We start from the raw sequence: 20,561 nt of genomic DNA on the forward strand, positions 1-20,561 counted from the left end.
ACCTGATACTATCCTCCTCAAAATCCACCCTCCTCGCACTGCTATACTCAAGGCGACGTCTTACCTCCGGATAGAAACTGCCTACTTTCTGCTCCTCTCTCATTCCTTCTCTATGGACTGCATTGATTTGGGGTGTAAAAAGTTTCATCCTGACTCAGCACTTTATTGTATTTGTGTGCATCCAAAACCCAGGCGCAAACAATGCAGTCTCTCGCAAATAACTTAAAAAAAACAAGAAAGAAAACAAGCTGCTAATAATAGGATTTCTAGGAATCCTTGTCCAATCTATACCTTAGTAATTAAAGTAAGGAATTTGGATCTACCCGAGCCACCCTTATCCTGTCAAGATCCATCAGGTGTTGGCATAAATGTCAAGCTCTACCGGTCTCCTCCTCATCCACCCTCTCAATCTCTCTCTCCCTCCACATTTCTCTAACTTTCAAGTTTTGTAAATGTCATTTCATCATGCACTTGTCTTCATTATGACTATTTTCCCCCTCCTCTCCCCCTCGTTGCCCTCCCCTTGTGCTCTCGCAGTGCTCAGCTTTTCCTTTTCTTTCATCTCTATTCTATCATTCTGCTCCTCTCCGAGGCAATCCTGCATGAATCCTTCCTTCTGTTTTCACCGTTAAGAAACCACACAATTGGATTAGCTACATCTGTCTCTTTTTAAACCATAGCAATTAGAGATGCAAGGGCGAGAGAATTCACTACCCAAATAGCACAGAGCCCTCAAATAAAAAAAAGAAAGAAAAAAGAAAAACCACACACATTGGCACAAATTAGAACACATGCACTCAGGCGTAGATTTGCACATGCACCGCGCTCGAGTAGGCACACGATGCTCAAATGCAGTGCACCCTACAGTATGTGTGCATAATGCTATGTAATACATACAGTACGTCTGGGCACGTGTACAGAAACAGATGCACACTGTCTGCATATATTTTGGTTGCATCAGTAAAGGGTAGTGAGAGCATCTCCATTCGCCTGCTGCAGTGAACTTGAAAATGCACAGCAGTAGCAGAAATATGCAGGAATCCTACTTCTTTAATAAATGAAAACTTGGAGGATGCCCAGAAACATTGTGAAGGACAATAATTCAGCAGTTCATTTCATAAGGACGTGAGTGCATCAAAAGCGCAGGTGAAAAAAAGGGAGTGAATATTGATTTCCATTGATGCATCACGCAGGATAGTGAGAACATCAGCGTGGGGTTGATCAACCACATCGCAACCCAAGAAGGGAAAGTAAATTAGCTCCCTGTGCAAGTGCCCAAAAACGCAGCGTTTGTGACAGGGGGGATGAAGAACAACTACTTTGTATGGAGCTCTTAATGCGCTTCAGCTAAACGTGTGCCTGTGAGGAGGAATAGCAGATTTGTGCGCGAATAAAAGCAGTTAACATCGCACAATGTCATTTGCACACACAGCTTATTGATTATTATTAATACAGATGCTAACACAACAATCCCTACAGAGCTAGTACAATGGAGCAAGAGGAAGAAAACAAAAACATTAAAATACCTTCATCCCTTGGTCTGTTCATCGTAGACTCGTCTTGTTTTTTAGTGAGCGGACCTAAGGTGTGGAAAAAAGAGGGGTGGGGGAGACAACATTACAAATTAAAAAAGATTGCACGTTGCAGAAAAGCAAGAGAAGAGTAGAAGGGAAATAGAGATGTAATACTGTGTTACTTCTCAGTGGCTTTTTGCATCTGCAGAGAAATGTTAACGCACCGTTTCTTTCAAAGATTATCCCAAACTCATCTGTTTTAACTGCTTAGGATCTAGTCACGCACTGCCTTGAAATGACCCCAGAGGCCACTTCTCCTCAACCCTGCTCCCTATCAGTCCTGACACTCTGCTGCTCTGTAAGGGAAAATCAATGAGCAGAAACAAGCCATCACTCTTTATGGTCAGAAAAGGCGAAGGAATGCCAAGATTTTCTGTATCCTGCTCCGGCTCAGGACAGTGTTGCAATCCTGAGGCCGAAAGTCACCGCACAAGACTGGAATGTCAAAACACTTAAGACACACACAGTGCTCATCCTGAACACATGTGACCACGTACACTCAGAGAAACGCTGGCACGCAGCCTGAAATGTGAGTCTTCCTTCCAAATTAGCAAAGAGGGAGCTCTTTGATATTTACAAAGGATCCCCCTCACCAAGGTCAAAGAAGAGCCCCACATTAAGCTTTAATGGTAAAGCCAGTTAAACGCTCCATAGGGCACAGCCAATAAAAAGCATTAATCACAGTGACCAACCAACGCCCTGGTGCGTCAACCTCTGTAAGTCTGAACTGATAAGCATCCCATTAGTTGGTTCTTCCTTGGTTTGTGTCGGTGAAGCTTTCCATCAGCCCACAATTACCGCTGCGTTTTCTGTCCTTCTTATTCACTGTCTACATCCACACGCCTTTGAGAAAGCCATTAAAACACACTCACGTTCACACACACACACACACACACACACGCACACACGCACGCACGCACGCACGCACGCACGCACGCACGCACGCACGCACGCACGCACGCACGCACGCACACACACACACACACACACACACACACACACACACACACACACACACACACACACACACACACACACACACACACACACACACACACACACACACAACAAAGCATGTTAACAGTGTGTCCTTATCATCTGTTGCTGCCCTCATCTCCGTACCCACCCAGCAGCACATTCCCTGCTCCACGGGGGCGGCTGCAGTCTCTCATTCTAAAGGATACTCTACATAGGGTTGCTGAGGGGTTTATCACTCTGCTGGAGTGCTGCTGACATGTCTGTCTGTTCTTCCCTTCTGTTGGGAGCCTACATAGGAGTATAGAGCCAGGAATAAGGAAAGGCATAAGACATTTTGTAGAGTATCCTTTAGAATGTCCTCAATTCGATCATTAATCCCTGTGATGCTTCTCCAATTGTGCCATCGACTACTCTCTATGATACATTTCTTACATTTTTTTCTATCGAAAAGGTATCTGCTCTTAGGCTAGCCCACACTAGTGCTACCCCAGATCCTGCTCCTTTTCTGTGCCCTGCTGTCCTCGACCACTTTGAGCCTGTATCCCTCTCTTCTCTCTCGGATGTAGTTAAGCACCTGCGGCCGACAAACTGCACCTTAGACAGCATTCCCTCTCGCCTTCTCAGAGATGTTTTCGAATCAGTTGGAGCAAGTGTTTTATTGCTTATAAACACCTCTATTAGCTCATGAAGTGTCCCAGCTGCCTTCAAATATGCTGTGGTGCAGCCACTACTTAAAAAGAAAAATCTCGACCCCTCCATTCTCGCAAATTTTAGGCCCATCTCCCAGCTACCTTTTTTATCTAAAGCCCTGGAGCGAGTAGTCTATATCCAGCTACAGTCGTTCTTAACCACGCATGGCATCCATGAAAAGTTTCAGTCTGGCTTAAAACCTATGCACAGCACTGAAACAGCCCTTTTAAGAGTTTTTAATGATCTGCTCCTAGCCGCCGACTCAGGTAGCCCAGCTGTCTTGGTGCTGTTAGACCTGACAGCTGCCTTTGACACTGTGGACCATAGCATCCTGTTGTCACGGCTCGAACAGTCCGCAGGCATCACAGGCTCTGCCCTGGCATGGTTCAGGTCCTACCTGACAGACCGTAGATTCTCAGTGCAGCTAGGTGCCTTCTCCTCTGCTAAAGCCTCTCTTACCTGTGGGGTTCCCTAAGGCTCGATCCTGGGCCCCATCATTTTTCTACTGTACATACTGCCCCTAGGTTCAATTCTCACAAAACACAATATCCCCTTCCATTGTTACGCTGATGATGTACAGATCTATCTGCCTCTCAATCAAAATGTCAACTCACTACAGCAGTTGAAGGACTGCTTAACAGAGATCAAATCCTGGCTGAGCCAAAACTTCCTCAACCTCAACGAGAGCAAGACCGAGGTCATCTTTTTTGGACCCCGACCTCCAGCCTCCCCGGTTGATATTCTGGGCTCCCTCAATAAAAACATCCTCTCCTCTGTCACGAACCTTGGAGTGACCTTCAATAGCGCTTTTAAATTTGATAAGCAGGTTAGCACCGTAGTCAAGACCTGCTTTTTCAAAATACGACTATTGGCTAAGACCAAGTCGTTTTTATCTTTTAAAGACCTAGAAAGAGTTATTAACGCCTTTGTTACCTCGGGACTGGATTACTGCAACGCTCTGTATGTGGGTATGGACCAGGCCTCAATTAAACACCTGCAGCTAGTCTAGAACGCAGCTGCACGTCTTCTCACTGGCCATAAAAAGCGTGACCACATCACCCCAATTCTGGCTTCATTGCACTGGCTTCCAGTTCGGTTCAGAATAGATTTGAAACTCCTTTTATTTGTTTTCAAAGCCCTAAATGGGCTGGCTCCGGCCTATGTAGCCAAACTCCTCCATCGCTACACCCCAGGCAGAGCCTTAAGATCGGCTGACCAGCTGCTGCTGGTAGTGCCCAAGACCAGGCTTAAAACCAGAGGGCACCGAGCATTCGCAGCAGCGGGCCCTAGGCTCTGGAACACTCTGCCCCTCCATGTGAGGTTGGCCCAGACATTAGGATTTTTTAAATCAACACTTAAAACTCACTTCTTCTCTCTGGCCTTCTAGCCTTTTCTCATCAAGCTCCACTTTTGTGGAATCAGCTTCCAGTTTGTGTTCGGGCGGCCGACAGCCTATCCGTTTTAAGAGTACGCTTAAGACCTTCCTTTTGATAAAGCTTATAGTTGATAAAATAACCTAATGAGATTGCTTTGACGCAGATATGCTGTGCCTCTTCACCTACATTTTTTGTTCTTGCTCTTTCACTTAAAAAAAAAAACTTGGATCTTATATTTAAAACTTAGGTTATTACTACTCTTTCTATTTTTTCTTTATCCAAAACCTTTTCCCTCCATGACCTCACAAGGTTTTATTGGAGGGAAACAGGTTTGCAGAGGGGTCCTTATCCAAGGCCGGGGAGTGTTATGCCGTAGTCACAGCGTACCTCCTTATCTCTCACCAATTCCAACTAAGGCCCCGGCGGGGACCTTGCTCCCTGCGTGTGCCTGTCTGTGTATTTGCATGTTCCGATTAACCGAGCCTCCCCCACATTTTCTTTTTCTTTTGTATCTATATCTACGCCGGGATCCGGAGTCGAGGCTGATCCTCTTGCTGTGGTCCTGTGCCCTGGATCCTCTATCCTGAGTTCTGGATTAAGTCGTGGACTTCGGGTCGTGGCTGGGCCTGTCTCTGCGGTCCTGCCTGGGTCTCGTCATACTACTTCCCTGATGGCTCCCACAGGATTGTTGACATCCCCGTGGATTCATCTTCTTATTACAGACACATGCATTTCCTAACATTTGGTCTACCTATGCTGTAAAATGTATTATCTTTTCGATTTACACACGGCATCTATTGCACGTCTGTCCGTCCTGGGAGAGGGATCCCTCCTCTGTTGCTCTCCCTGAGGTTTTCTCCCATTTTTCCCTTTAAACTGTGGGTTTTTCTCTGGAAGTTTTTCCTTTACATATCTTATCTTTCTTACAGTGCAGACGCTTTTCTGCTTGCTCTTGCCTCTGCTTACTTTTTATGCTGATTTTCCTATTCTTATTCTCTGAAAACTTCGAGCAGCGGCTCCTGGACATTAACTTATCACTGGGACAGTTCATCTTCGTAAATAGACGGAGGATTTCAGCCATATTTCAACATTTTTACGACGACCTCAGTCTTACAGTAGCGTGGCCTAGCAACAGCTAAAGCCTGGTAGGCTACTGCATGCTATTTAGCTTAAGCTAGTTGGTAGCAAAATGCCTCCGTTCTCTACAGATGACTTCCACAAACTTCTACAGAAGATGGCTGTGTTGGAAATGAAAATGCAATGGTTGGAAGTTAACGTGGAAGTGAATGGACTATGTCGTGGGAATGACACCACTTTACCAGTGTTGCAAAATAATGAAAAAGGGTATGCTAACTCACAGCTAGTTAGCAGCTACAAGGATTCCAAGGAACAGGAGGGCTGTGTACCGGGTAATAAATCTACAAGTGGTAGTCCTCCCTGGAACTCTCTGGGTGCAAAACCTAAGAGTAAATCATTTCCATGGGATTTGGGAGGACGGATGACAGGCAGAGCCCAGTGCTCAGAAATCTGTGATGCGACCGGCTGGCCTGCATTGTTATCACCCAGGAAGAGCGCCTCTTCAACCCCTGTTCCTACTAGGAAACAGCCGTGGACAGCTGCTAAAGGGAGAACTACAAACAATCCTCCTAAACCACCAAGTGTGCCAATCCTGAACAGATACGCTCCGTTGACCGAGAGCCGGAGATCTCTTTCTGATGACCTGGATAACCCGTCCTCTTCACATAGCAGGGTAAGGACCAATAGCTACTCCAAAAGTAAAAGGCTAGAGGGAAAGCTAACGACTGGGCCTGAAACTCTGATTGTGGGTGACTCTGCTGTAAGAGATGTAAAAGGTCTGTGTAATAAGAACAACACCAAAGTACTCTGTTTTCCCAAGGATGTGGTCTCTGACTTGGCTGAGAAGATCCTGCATATTGGGGCTGAACATCTGACTGTGAAGAATGTGGTACTACACATTGGAACAAATGATGTTGTGCCTGCGTCATCAATCTGTTCCCTCTGCCAAGGACAAGCGGCAAGAGGAATCAAAACAGGAGAAAGACACAACACATCGTTCAGAAAACCCTAAAGAATTATCACTGCACCCGCCTGAGGAATGTTCTGATTATGGGAGACATATGAGACACACGGAGGAGTCTCCACCGCCCGTCACCCCCCCCCTGTCAACGCCTTTGAGGATACTCCGTTCACCCTTTCGCCCTCGCCCACCCTCCTGGAGATCGTTGAACACATGAAGGAGATACAGAGGGTTGGCACCGATTCCTTCCTGGAGTTCAAAGACCAAACTAAGGTGATACGCAGGGCTGGCAGCATGTCCTTTACCCCCGCTCCTCAACGACGCCCACCAAAATCACAGCGGAGACGCGCACCATCTCCTCCGTCTTCATCACCGCGCCTACGTCAACCACCTCCCCACCCTGGCAGCATGTCCTCTACCCCCGCACCATCTCCCCCGTCTCCATCACCGTGCCTACGTCAACCACCTCCCCTCCCTTCAAGAAAGCATCTGCAGTCTCCGAAGCCTGATAAGAATGTGTGTGTACAAAACACAACAAACTCTCACTGATATGTGTGGGGTCCAGGCTCAAGGGCGTATGGCACTCTCAACTCTTTCCAGGACATGTCGGGGCCCTGCCTGCCAGTAGCTTTGCCGATATCTGTGTTGATAGGTAATAGATTAAGAGCGGTGAATCAGCTTAGACACAGGAAGCGCCCAAACGTTTGTGTGAGTTTATCTAATTTAGCAGTGATTCCATGTCAGCCAGAGCTTGTTACAACAAACTTAAACTAGCTTTATTAAATGTCAGGTCTTTGGCAGGAAAAACATTTTTAATCAATGATTTTATCACTGAGCACAATCTCGATTTTATGTTTTTAGCAGAAACTTGGATTGAACAAAATAACAGTGCAGCTGTTCTTATCAAATCAACCCCTCCCAACTTTAGTTTTATGAGTCAGGAAAGAATGCATAAGAAAGGGGGTGGAGTTGCTATTCTGTTCAATGATTCCCTTCAATGCAGGAAGACATCGTATGGAAACTTTGATTCTTTTGAATATGTGGCCCTTCAGCTGAAATGCTCCTCTCGAGCTCTGTTCCTAAATATCTATAGACCACCCAAATACTGTGCAAGCTTTTTTGATGACTTTACTGAACTGCTGTCTATAGTGTGTATTGACTTTGACCGTCTAGTCATTGTTGGTGATTTTAACATCCATGTTGACAACCCCCAGGACAGAGGGGCTAAAGAACTGTTTTGTGTTCTTGATAGCTATGGACTGACTCAGCATGTGACGGAGCCCACGCACAATAAGGGGCACACTCTGGACTTAATTATCTCAAAGGGTCTGAATATCTCTAAGGTTGTGGTGACTGATGTTGCACTCTCTGACCATTCCTGTTTTCTTTGAGAGCTCTATTTCTGTTCACACAAATGTTCAAAAAGAGGTAATCACAAAGCGATATTTAACTGAAAATACTAGGGAAATGTTTACTCAGAATTTTTCTACCATACTTGCCCCTGCTAACACCTCAGTAAATGAGCTAGTAGATCATTTTAATTCAAAAAATTCAAAATGTTATAGATGCCATTGCTCCAATTAAGATAAAGGAAGTGACTTGGAAGAAAATATCTCCATGGAGAAAGGCCATGACCGTGAAAACAGAAAAAAGAGAATGTCGAAAAGCTGAAAAGGTGGCGAAAAACAAATCTCCAGGTTCACTTTGACATTTATAAAGAGAGACTTGGCCTTTATAATTTGGAATTAAAAAACGCACGACAATCGTTCTTCTCTGACATCATTACCAAAAACAAAAACAACGCACGTGCCTTGTTTGCTACCGTCGACAGACTAACTAACCCCCCAGTGTCAGTGGCCTCTGAATTTCTATCCACCAGGGCGTGCAATGATTTTGCCTCCTTTTTCACTGACAACATTCAGAAAATCAGACAAGCAGTCAGTGCCTCTGCATCAGGAACAGCAAATGTGTTGTCTCTGTGTCCACTTAACATCAATTCAGACATCATGACACAATTCCATCAGATTAATGATAAAAACCTAGAGGACATTATACAACTTCTGAAATCCTCCTCCTGCTGCCTTGATATTATTCCAACAGGATTTTTCAAAGATGTTTTGCCTTGCATGGTCTCAGAACTACTTCATATAGTAAACAAATCTCTTCACTCAGGTATTTTTCCACAGGCCCTGAAAACTGCAGTCATTAAACCGCTCTTAAAAAAGAATAATCTAGATGCTTCAGTAATGAACAATTACAGGCCCATATCAAACCTCCCATTTCTAGGTAAAATCATTGAAAAAGTTGTTTTTCAACAGTTTCTTGCATTTAAATAACTGTTTCGATGTGTTCCAGTCAGGCTTTTCGTCCAAACCACAGCACTGAGACTGCTCTTGTAAAGGTCTTTAATGACATCCACTTAAACATAGACAGTGGCAGAACTTCAGTGTTAGTATTATTAGATCTCAGTGCTGCGTTTGACACTGTTGACCAGAGCATATTACTAGACCGACTGGAAAACTGGGTGGGACTTTCGGAAACAGTTCTAAAAAGGTTTGAATCCTACTTAAAGGACAGAAACAACTAAATACACATCTGACTTGACAAATATGACATGTGGGGTTCCTCAAGGCTCCATCTTGGGGCCTCTTCTCTTTAACATCTACATGCTACCACTGGCTCAGATAATGAAGAACAACAAAATAAGTTACCATAGCTATGCAGATGACACACAAATGTACGTAACAATTTCACCAGGAGACTATGTTCCAATTCAAACACTGAGTAAGTGCATTGAACAAATCAATGACTGGATGTGTCAGAACTTTTTCCAATTAAACAAAGATACAACTGAGGTAATGGTTTTTGAAGCCAAGTCAGAACGTATAAAAGTTAGCGCTGAGCTTCAGTGTGCAATGTTCAAAACAACAGATAAAGCCAGAAATCTAGGTGTAGTCATGGACTCTGACCTGAGTTTCAACAGTCACATTAAAACAGTTACTAAATCAGCCTACTATCACCTAAAGAATATATCTAGGATTAAAAGACTAATGTCACAGCAGGATTTGGAAAAACTTGTCCATGCCTTTATCTTCAGTAGACTCGACTACTGCAATGGTGTCTTCACAGGTCTCACTAAAAAATCTATTAGAAAGCTGCAGCTGATTCAGAACGCCGCTGCTCGAGTCCTCACTAACACTAAGAAAGTGGATCACATCACTCCAGTTCTGAAGTCTTTACACTGGCTTCCTGTGTGTCAAAGAATAGATTTCAAAAATATTGCTGGTTTATAAAGCACTGAATGGTTTAGGCCCAAAATACATTACTGACCTCCTGCTAAATTATGAACCATCCAGATCTCTCAGGTCTTCAGGGACTGGTCAGCTTTCTGTCCCCAGAGTCAGAACTAAACATGGTAAAGCAGCGTTCAGTTATTATGCTCCAAATATCTGGAACAAACTCCCAGAAACCTGCAGGTCCGCTGCAACTCTTACTACTTTTAATTCCAGGCTGAAGACTTTGCTTTTAATTGAACTATTCATATCTTAAACTGCACTGTAACTTTTATCCATGTATTTTTCCTTTTAATGTTTATTTTATTAGCTTTTCTTTTTTAATGCTTAATGTCTTTCATTTTTTGTAAAGCACTTTGAATTGCCTTGTGTTGAAAAGTGCTATATAAATAAACTTGCCTTGCCTTGTACGATGTGAGGGTCTAAGGTCAGAGGGTGTCGTTTTCTCATACTGATATTCTGCACAAACTGTGCTTTTGTATTTACTGTACAGTGTCCTTACTGTAAGGTAATTATTATATGGACAGCACTTTGGCTCGACCAAAAATCGTTTTAAAAATGTGCTATATAAATAATATATGATTTGGCTTGATTTGATTGGATTTTCTTGCTTTTCAACAATAAGTTAAAATGTCAAGAATAAGGTCAACTTTTAGTATCAGTGCCAGGCTAAAGAATATATATAGCTCAGATCAGAATGATCTTGGAAAATGATGTCATAAAGCTGAAAAAGTAGAAAATAAATGTAAATTTGGAGAACAAAAATAAGTTACCATTTATAGTATACAATTATAAAAAGTGGGAATAAAATCAAAATGTTGAGAATAAACATCAAAAGTGAGAAGCAATCGAACTTCTAGAATTAGCGCATATATACCGAAAGTTTGGCATTTTTTTTGTTATTTGGCAAATGTTTTCCTCTTATGCCCTGCCCTTATAGTCTCCCACAGAAACCTCACAGTAAAGTGATGGCAGTGCTGATCATCTTTTGACAAAGAGGCAAAGCACACCACTCACTCAACCATTACAATGCTGCATTTTCACCCATCCCTTTATATGAATATGGTTTCCTGATATAATGTGTTTATCTTCAGTCTAAATGGAACTGGATCAATGCTGAATGGATTTGCTGCATCCTCTGCATTCCAGCATGCAGACGCCTGATCCGGAGAGTACTTCCCGCCGCGGAGGGCGATGGAACAGTTGGTCCCGGGCTACGGGGGCAGACAGGTAGACATACCGGTAATGGATAGAAGAGCACACAAGTCGTACGTCTTGTCAGCACTTTCACAATACTTAGCACCACTCTAAAACCACACATCGCCGCTTAATGGAGACTACTCTGATTTCATTTGTTCTGTAATGCCTAATAAATATCCACTTAAACAGACACATGCACCTTGTAAGGGACCATCAGCCTAACACGCCACAAGCGCACACTCGAAACAGAAGTTTTTCAGATACAAAACTGTGATTAGGACTTTTTTCATTCTCAGATGATCCTTTTTAGTCTATAAAATAGTGGAAAGGCCGTTTCCAAAAGCCCACTGGTGGACTTTGGCTGTGAGATGGTGCGGCCATCTTCCAATAAGAACGTTGGGTGTCGATCCCAGTCAACGTGTCGATGTATCCTTGGACAAGACCCTTAACACCAAGTTGTATTCCCAACTGTGTGTGAATGTTCGCTTCCTTAAGCAGGTGCATAGCAGCCCCGTAAAAATGGTATGCAGCGCTATTTAAAATGCAGTCAAAAGGGGAAGTCTTGTTTTGTCAGTCCAACAAGACTACGAGTCTACAGCCTGGCTAGGCTGCATTTAGACTTTTGCCTCAATCCAAAGTATTGAAGAAATTACAGTGTTTCCTGAAAGTGTGTACCAAATATCATGGCAATCCATTTAATAGCTGTTGAGATATTTCAGTCTAGATCAAAGTGGTTGACCAACCGACCGACATTGTCATCACAAAAGCCTTAACTGCATGGATAAAAACACATTTACATCACATTTACAATTACGTGAAACTAGAAAACGTTTCCTTTTATCTAAGATTTGCACTTTTTAATGCCTTCAACAATTATTCAATGATCAGATTTTAGTACCCGTTAGTCTCTTGTGGCCATTTGAATTCTGGCATTCTTTTATAAACTATCATTGCATTGGTACATGCTAATGTAGCAAGGATCGTATTTTTTTTATATTGGTCCTTCCTTTGCATTGAAAGAGATGCTCATAGCAGTAACTTCTGACAAAAAATGTAAGACTTTTGAAGAAATACTAACATGAAGAAGAAAACAAAAGTAGGACTTCGCCAAAGGGAAACACACAGACTTTTTAAAAACATCTTTCCCTTATGCCTTAGCAGAGGAGCCTGCCGGTAGGTTAACTGTCACATGATGTAATTGTCCACTGGTCACTGAAATGCATTGGCCTGCACTGGAGCATTTGGCTTGGGTTGTCCCTGTACTGTTTGACCTAATGTGGCTCCATCTCTCCGTCAACAGTGTTTCTGTTCGGTTCAGTGAGCTAGTGGCCAGAGCACAAGCTGTCTCCCGTCCCTCTACATTTCCTCAGTGCAGTAAACGGGATGAAGCTGCAGTATGTCATGTCTATGGCGGCCTGTCTGCTTGACAAGGTGTCAGACAAACCCTTGGTACAACCCCCCCTGCATCCAGGCAGCAACCCCCAGCACATGCAGGCCTATCCCTCTGCTCTCTGACTCTTCTACTGTGCCCCCAGCCTCCAGCTCCATCTCTGCCTCAACTGTCCTGCCTCCTGAAATATGGTTTTTAATAAAGAGCGTGGTAAATGGCTGCTCTAGCGGCAATACAAATGAAAGATCTTCGGCTGAGGACTGTCCTGAAGAAACAGGAATGCAGTGAGACAGTGCTCTTGCATAGCAGCTTGTCCACACAGTTAGGATCAAACTCTTTAAAAGGAAGGTAGTGAGCAAGAGGGGGGATAAAGGGAAGAGCCTAACACTCACAGTTCAAACCGCAAGAACATTTGTGACATTTACATTATTCCAAGGAGAATTTGATTGGAAGGAGTAGCATGCTACATAGTGTCCTGGTGGGGAAGGGCACAAAGCTTATTTGCATTCAGAACAGTGACCCCTTCTACCGCCATCTGCATAAAGATGGAGGAGCCCGGAGTGGGGAAGAGGCAGGGAGGATTTCAGGGAGGAGAGAGCATATGCAGAGAGAAAAGAGATTTGTGTATTATTATTTGTTTGGGCCAAACAGAAACGTAGACCACATACTCCATTATATTCCTAGTTCTGAAGCATGATTTATGGAAGAATGGGAAGATGATACTAAATGACCTTTGAAAATTAAATGGATCAAAATCAAGGCCAGATAGGGCACCAAAACATTTGGATCCAGTATGATTTTGTGCTACCAATTCACTTCGACCCACCTACATCCGGCATAACTAGCAATACAACTGCTTGCTGCCAAAAACAGACATCCTGCCTTTAAACATTTTTACCATCACTTTCTATTGCCAAGTTAGGAAGACATCGACTCTTAGCATTGCTTCTTAGCACTGAAAGCAAAGTACAACGGACTGATTGGGATATCTTAGCAAAGAAAAGTCAATATGCTGTTAACGCTATATATAAACTCAAGTGGTTAATCCTCTTGGGACCATGAGTGTCAATACACATTTGGATTGCAATCCATCCAACAGTTAGGAGATTTGTGTCTGTACATTGCTATCCCTAGAGAAACATTGATGCTGGGCTGAGGGCAACTTGCTATCATAAAGACAGGTATGAGACTTTGTGGCATATTTTCAGGACGAGTTCTGTGCGGATACTTCAAGATATTTAAGGAAATTACCAGTTGCATGTCCAGCAAGTGGTTTAAAGTATTAATATTGAAGATTTTTCATATACATTCAGTACTAGCTGTTAAGTCACTATTTATCACCAAATGACGTAACACAAAAGTGATTGATAATTGTATTGATATATTCATATTTTTGCACCATACCAACTTGGAGTCTATGATGATATTCCGAAAAAAATAAGTTTATGCAAGCTGAACAATTCCTACTGCTGAAGCTTCACATTCAAATAAATGTATTGGCAAAACACAAGTTCACTTTTCTTATGTAGTAGTATCAGAAAAGCGATGACAACTAGATGTTACCTCAAAATTCCAATACAACATAGGGGCTTTAAAGCTGGTACTTTTGACGATTTGTAAACTATTTGTGCACCTGCGATGTTCAAGATGTGGTGTGTTTGAATTTCAGGGGCACTTAAGTCTCCTTCAGTCTCCATTTCTCTCTCACACACAGGGCAAAACATATCCTTGGGGACAGCATCAGCCTTGTGTAAGCAGTGACCCCTGACAATAAGTGACAGATTCTGACAAGCAGACAGGTCTACATGTTAAATCAGTCTCACTCATTTGCACACCTTGTCCCCTGGGAATAGCACAGGAGACTTTACACCAGCCTCTCAGTGAGTATGTGACATATTGTACAACATACACACTGTGATCGCAGGGCACTAAATATACCCATGTTACACCGTTGAGAGTAGTTAAAATAACTTTATATAAAGTCCTTTTTCCTAGTTTCTTTGTCTCTGCTCTGGTCTCCCTTTATGCTGCTGTAATACTTGATATTCTCTACTAGAAATGTATCTGATTCCATCTTTTTGTTGGGCCATAGAGTATTCATCAAGAAAAAAAAATCTGCAACATTGACTCAATCTACAGTAAGTAGGTTACAGCTTTAGCGTTAGAATACAACAATGCTGTGCATCACTGGACTAACCATAGAGTTAGACTTCCTACGAGCAGTAATGCATGAACATGTGTTCTCTTGCGTTCTCTCACGCAACTCTCAGGTGAGCCCATTAATGATAGATATTTTTACATTTGATCCTGAGCCGTTGCTGCTGTGATACATACACTTTGCAGCAAGACATACACTTTGATCCTGTGTTCTTTAACCTGCCAATCTGCTTTCTGAACCACTCTTCACTGGATCATTAATACAAGAAGAACACCCAGGTAGCCCATGAAGAGGTGGAGGTTTTGCATTACAGGGATTTTGGCTAATTTTGCCCCAGGAGGTAGAACAAACAAGGTTTTCTTTAGCAACATATTGTAATTTTTATATTTTCTCCTGAACTAGCTGCTACAACAATACTTAAAGCTTGACCACAGAATCCACAGTGCAGCTTCCAAGCAATACAAACCTAAAGGGAGGGTAATAAAGCCTCTTCCAAAATGGTCTTTTACAGTATTATTAAAGTGAATGTTAGTCTTTCTGTACTGAAATGATTAAAATATGGTGGTTCCAGCTTACTTGTTGTTCTTTACTCAATGCCTTTTTAATATACTCTCAAACTGACACCAATGGCTGGTAAGGTGAAGGTCACATGCAACAATGGATGCCAAGCTAGCATGGAGTTAATGAGCTAACCTGCTAGCATGTTTACTGCATATAGGCTGCTTTTGGCTGTACACGCTTGTTGGTTTGATATGTTTTTTCTTTTTTTTTCTCATGTCACAAATGGTGTATGGATTGATGAAAACATTTGAGGGAAAATTCTGTTAAAAAATGTTGATATGAAACTAGGCAACATTCAAATTACAGTACTAACCTTCTAAAAAGTATTAGTGTGAACTTTATGTTGCTTTTGTATTTACCCTAGTCTAGGGGCTTTCTAGATAACACTGACTTAAATTAAATTAGATAATATAATTAAATATGGACTCACTGGAGAACAAAACAACTTAGCGAGCTACCGCAGCTAGTATTTTAGATGTTATGTTCATACATGATTTAAGCAAGTTAATTCAAGCTAAAACCTAGCATGTCACAGTGTGGCTAATTGTCCCAAAAAGCAGCTAGTTTTTTAATATATTCATAAAATGCTAAGATTAATTAAATATGAGAAAATAAATGTAAAGTGTATCTAATTGCACAGAAGAGTATTAGCACAAGAAAGATTATAAATGTTACCATGCCGTAATTATATACATCTAGGAAACTATTAGATCAATAGTAATGGAGAAACCAATACTAATTAAGACTGACATTATTACAGAACAGGACATTATCAGATCTGGTAATATCCTGAGCTCTCCTTTCACTGGATATAATCCTGGTTAACTGATCAGAATGGCACTATTCCTGTGAGTCCTGGAACGCTGAAAGAAATATGAAATTAGAATACAGTTAGAGAAGTACAAGGTGTTCTTACACTCAAACCAATTGTTTCAGGCCTACTCTCTTCTTGTTCTGCCCCATTAAAATGCACAGTTTGTAACTCCAAGACTGACTTTACAGTATATCCTTCTATAGCTAGCATGGGAGTTTAGTCGAACTTACCATCTTCCATGTTCTAAAAATAGTTTTATCAAAATTACAAGAATTCCAAAAACTCTGTATTCTTCGTTTTTCCTGTGATTCCAAGACTTAATAACACCAAAAATGTTGTCGTTTAGTTTTTTCTCTTCTTCAAGCTAAACAATATCCATCTTTTGGAAAAACCCAGAACAACTCTCAATCAATCACTGGTGAAAGAAAATCTCTAATTGTATGGCCTTAAGCCTGCGTCACACTGTCCCGAAATTGACACCAGATGGACACACGATAAAGGAAATGTTCAAATTTGGCTCCGATCCTGACAACACCGGGCCATTCGTGAGGGCATCTTAAGCCATCGTATGACCGCCGGTGGAGTTTCTCAGACTCCGGCAGCAACTTCGTGAGCGGTAGCAAAATCTTTGGCATATCAAAAAATTGCCGAAAGACCGTGCGATGGTTCATTTTCGTGTTAAATGTGTGTGTCCATTTTGCCCTTTGTAAGGCCATCGTGAGGGCATCTTGTCAAATCGTGTCATCTTCGTGTGATCATCGGTGCCATCGGGCATTTTTCGCCTCACAAAGACAATACAAAGGAAACAAGAAGCTGTCCGATTGTCTTAGGAAGGCAACACGACTACGTGAAGCCCTCGCAATGCCGTCGTGTAGCCATCGTATTATAGTACAATTTGTGTTCTGTGAAACTGAAAAGGATATTACATTGTTTTTGTTACTTTCGTTGCAGTTGTATGTCTTAAGGCGAGACACCCCAGGTGAATAGGGTAATTTTTTTAACTTAAAAGTATCAGCTAGAAATTTCTCCAGTTAATTACTTACAATAGGGCAATTGTTTTTTGTATTACAAGTTTTCTGAAATAGCATGTTTAAATATGCAAATTATCCATTACCTCATTAAATATGCACATATTTTAACACATTTCAGGAATCAAAATCTGAACTTTGGATAAAGCCAGGTTCAAAATTCTTCTTTCATTTTGTAGTCATATTAGTATCTAGGCTTTTACAGAAGGGATATTGGATATCTCTTTGTATCACTCCATAAATCAGAAAATACTGTCAACAGCCCTAAAATATCAATTTTCGCCATGTGTTTGATTTGATTTTGATTTTGATTTTTGATTTGATATACTTTATTATTTATTAATTATTTAGGTATACAATGTTGTATAATTCAGGCTATGAATGATATATGAACAAACTCTTCTGTAATAGCCTTCATAATATTGATAGGAATATAACTGGAAGGTTTGGTGTATGTACGTGCTACTAAAGTTGAAATGTCGAACTCAGAGTAGGAGAAAAAACTCATTGTGAGAAAACGACCTTTAAAGATTGCAGTGAGGCGCTAGCTAAACCCTCCTGTTCTTTGGATGACAGCTTGCGCCTCAACGCACTCCGTGAAGGTATTTCATGTTCGGGGTCATTTGTTTTTTGTATAACCTTGCTTCGTGAAAGTGACAATTGTTGTCGTCTTCTCTGTGAATGTTTTTTTCGCCGTTCTTTTGCTATTTTGAGATTTCAATTTCTAGCGGAAAGCTAACCAGGAAGTGTTTTAGCACACCACGTGACGCATCTGAACGAATCACGTTGTCAGAAATTGACACCAGCCAATGAGATTTCGTTTTTTGGTTTAAGACCCCTTTGTGCTTTCACGATTGGTTGCTGATACAAAGGAAATGACCATATTTGGATCCGATGAGATTGTGCAGGAGAGACTGAGCTTTCCAGCGATACCTCTGATCACATGGTGTACACAGCGTTCGCGGTACTTTATGTTACGTTAGAATGCTAACTTTTGGTGAATTTAGGAGAAATCTACAGACGCAAATAGACAAACTATAGTAAAATAAACACTTAAATGTGTATTTTGTACGTTTTCCTTCCAAAAGCCTGAAAGAAAACATGTTATAGAATCAAAATAGCACAAAATCTCAAAATTGACCAGAACTTGAAAAACGATGTTTTTGCCTGCCGTGTCTCGCCTTAAATGTAATTTAGGTTAACTTCCTGTTTATTTAGATGCTTTTATTTTGAAGGCAAGTTTACGCTGTTGACAGGAAGTTGTTGTTGGTATGGAAACAACATGATGGAGTGTGTGGTTCGGGTGCCATCATGTGGCCTTCTTTAGGCATCGTACTTGCTTTGGCTGTTGCTTTGGCTGTTGACCAAGTTCGGGGACATCTTCGGGCGAAATTCACAATTCCATAATCGTGTATCCATCTGGTGTCAATTTCGGGACAGTAAAATCAAACTTAAAGAAAAGCCTGATACCTTCTATCAAATATAAGGGAAATTCTTTTTTTGAAATAAAAATAAAGGCAACCTTGTCCATTTAATTTTTTTTAAATTTGTTAAGGTTTTAATTTATATGTTTTAAGTTATTATATACACTACTATATTATACTACAAAAATGTGTATTTCTCAACTTTTATTTTCTTTTTTGAGGGAGTATACATTTATGAAATCTCTCCTGCTGGGAAAAATAAATGCCAATACAAATATTTGTCAAAAAAAACAACTCACCATCTTCAGTGGGTACATAGATGTTGAGGTAAAGGCAATCCTCGCTCTGGTTCTGAACGTAGGTCGCTGCAGCATCCAGGTTGTCTGTGAACCACACTGGTAGCATGATCTCAGGTAAAACCCCGTGGACATTCTGGGGACAGACTGGTGCAAATTGGGTGGCATTGCGAATCTCTTGCCATGAGCCTGGAGCTTCAGGAGGCTGAAAGCGGCGCTCACCGATGGGTGCGGTGGCGTATGGCACACCTAAGAACTGTTCCACAGGGCCCAATATCTCATTGTTGAGCTCCTTCCTGATACCACGGATCTTTCCATAGCCTGTGGACACTATGGGGTATTTCAGGTCAACCCGTTGACATGAGGAAAGGGTGAGGTGAAGCACCAGTCCCAAGAGCCACAGCAGGCAGTGATTGGCGACCCGCTGAGAACTAAAGTGACGCTTCCCACCATAGCCTTGGTGGCTGGCAGCATTGAGAGGAAAAAACAACATGTCCAAAATAAAGGCTCTTTTAGTCATATCAATAGGAGTTAAGTTGGGTGTAGAAAGGGATCACAAAATCAGTGGGTGATGGGAAATAAAGGCAAAAATAGGATATGTGGAAGGGGACAGGTCAACGGTTTTCCTAGGGTGACATGGTGAGGCGCGGGGACAGGTATCATTCTCAGGTAGACTCTGTGGTCTCATCCGCCTTCCTCTTTGGAACTCCTGATGGGTCGAGAGCTGCAGTCAGGAAGCCAATTACACCTGGAAGACACAGACAGTAGGTTTGAGTCAGTGTGTGTGAGAATTGGTCTGCTCATTAAGTCCCCTCAGTGTGTTTTAAAAGGCACAAGAGGACAATATAGCTAAGATGATTTAAATCAAGATGAAGTGTCTGTTAGCTCAAAGAAAGAGGGAATAATGACACTTGGCTGCAGATGTAGTACATTTATATTACCCTGAGGCTAAAGTTTGCTATTCTGTCTACCACAAGATGGTGATTATATGCGTTAAGTCGTGTGATTTAGTCGTCTTAAAGATAATGATTTGACCTGAAAACATTGGTGTTAGTAAGAATCTAAGTACTGACTAAAGTTGTTTGACTAAAATGTAACACATCACGGCGGTATTACCCTTAAATGCATGACGCATCTACAAAGAAGCCAACTCAGTAATCTTTGTGCACAGAACCAAGAAAATGAAGCAAAAAAAGATAAACAATCACTAGTGCAGAGGAAATGATGTTTAAAAAAGGAGGTATACCAGAACTTATATCACTATATTGCATTTTCTGTGTTTAAATTGGTACAATTACATTTACTACCCATTGGTGTCTTTCCAGTGTACTCATATGTGGCCACTGTTAATGCACCAGTTTTTATGCTATGCAACTTGAGCATTGATTCTTAACCTGTTAAACCCTGAGCCTCTTTTTCAGGTTTCAGGCTCGAAAATGACATTCCCAGAACAAATGACTGTAACTTCACTTCTAAAAGGTTTATATGAATAATTTTTGTTATCAAAGCAAGGTTACATCTGTGAGTTGGATGTATTAGTGTCAGAATCAATATAGATGTTTCTGTGTCAGAGTAAATTCAGATGGAACATAGCAAAAAAATGCAAATTCCTGTCTCCGCCTAAAGAAAACCCATTACTTATAGTGAAGACCAACCTTGAATGATGGGTTAGTAGCCTAAAAGCTTTAGGAATCCAAATTATAACATATAATAAGTACCCTGTATCAGGATTGAGGCAATT

The 20,561-nt window shown here is 41.7% G+C and overlaps 1 protein-coding gene across 2 annotated transcripts in view; it reads right to left on the reverse strand.

Moving 5' to 3' along the window:
• Window positions 1-20,561, reverse strand: part of nlgn2b (neuroligin 2b) — a 90,410-nt gene that overhangs the window by 38,966 nt on the left and 30,883 nt on the right. For both annotated transcript variants that reach the window (XM_034099502.2, XM_034099501.2), the window contains exons 2-3: window positions 18,824-19,568; window positions 1,527-1,580 (exon numbers count right to left, since the gene is read on the reverse strand). In XM_034099502.2, the coding sequence (XP_033955393.1) occupies window positions 1,527-1,580; window positions 18,824-19,340 (571 nt within the window). In that variant the 5' untranslated portion in view covers window positions 19,341-19,568. The remainder of the gene's footprint in view (window positions 1-1,526; window positions 1,581-18,823; window positions 19,569-20,561) is intronic.

Source organism: Pseudochaenichthys georgianus, chromosome 14 (assembly GCF_902827115.2).
Source record: "Pseudochaenichthys georgianus chromosome 14, fPseGeo1.2, whole genome shotgun sequence".
In the NCBI taxonomy this organism is placed as follows: domain Eukaryota; kingdom Metazoa; phylum Chordata; class Actinopteri; order Perciformes; family Channichthyidae; genus Pseudochaenichthys; species Pseudochaenichthys georgianus.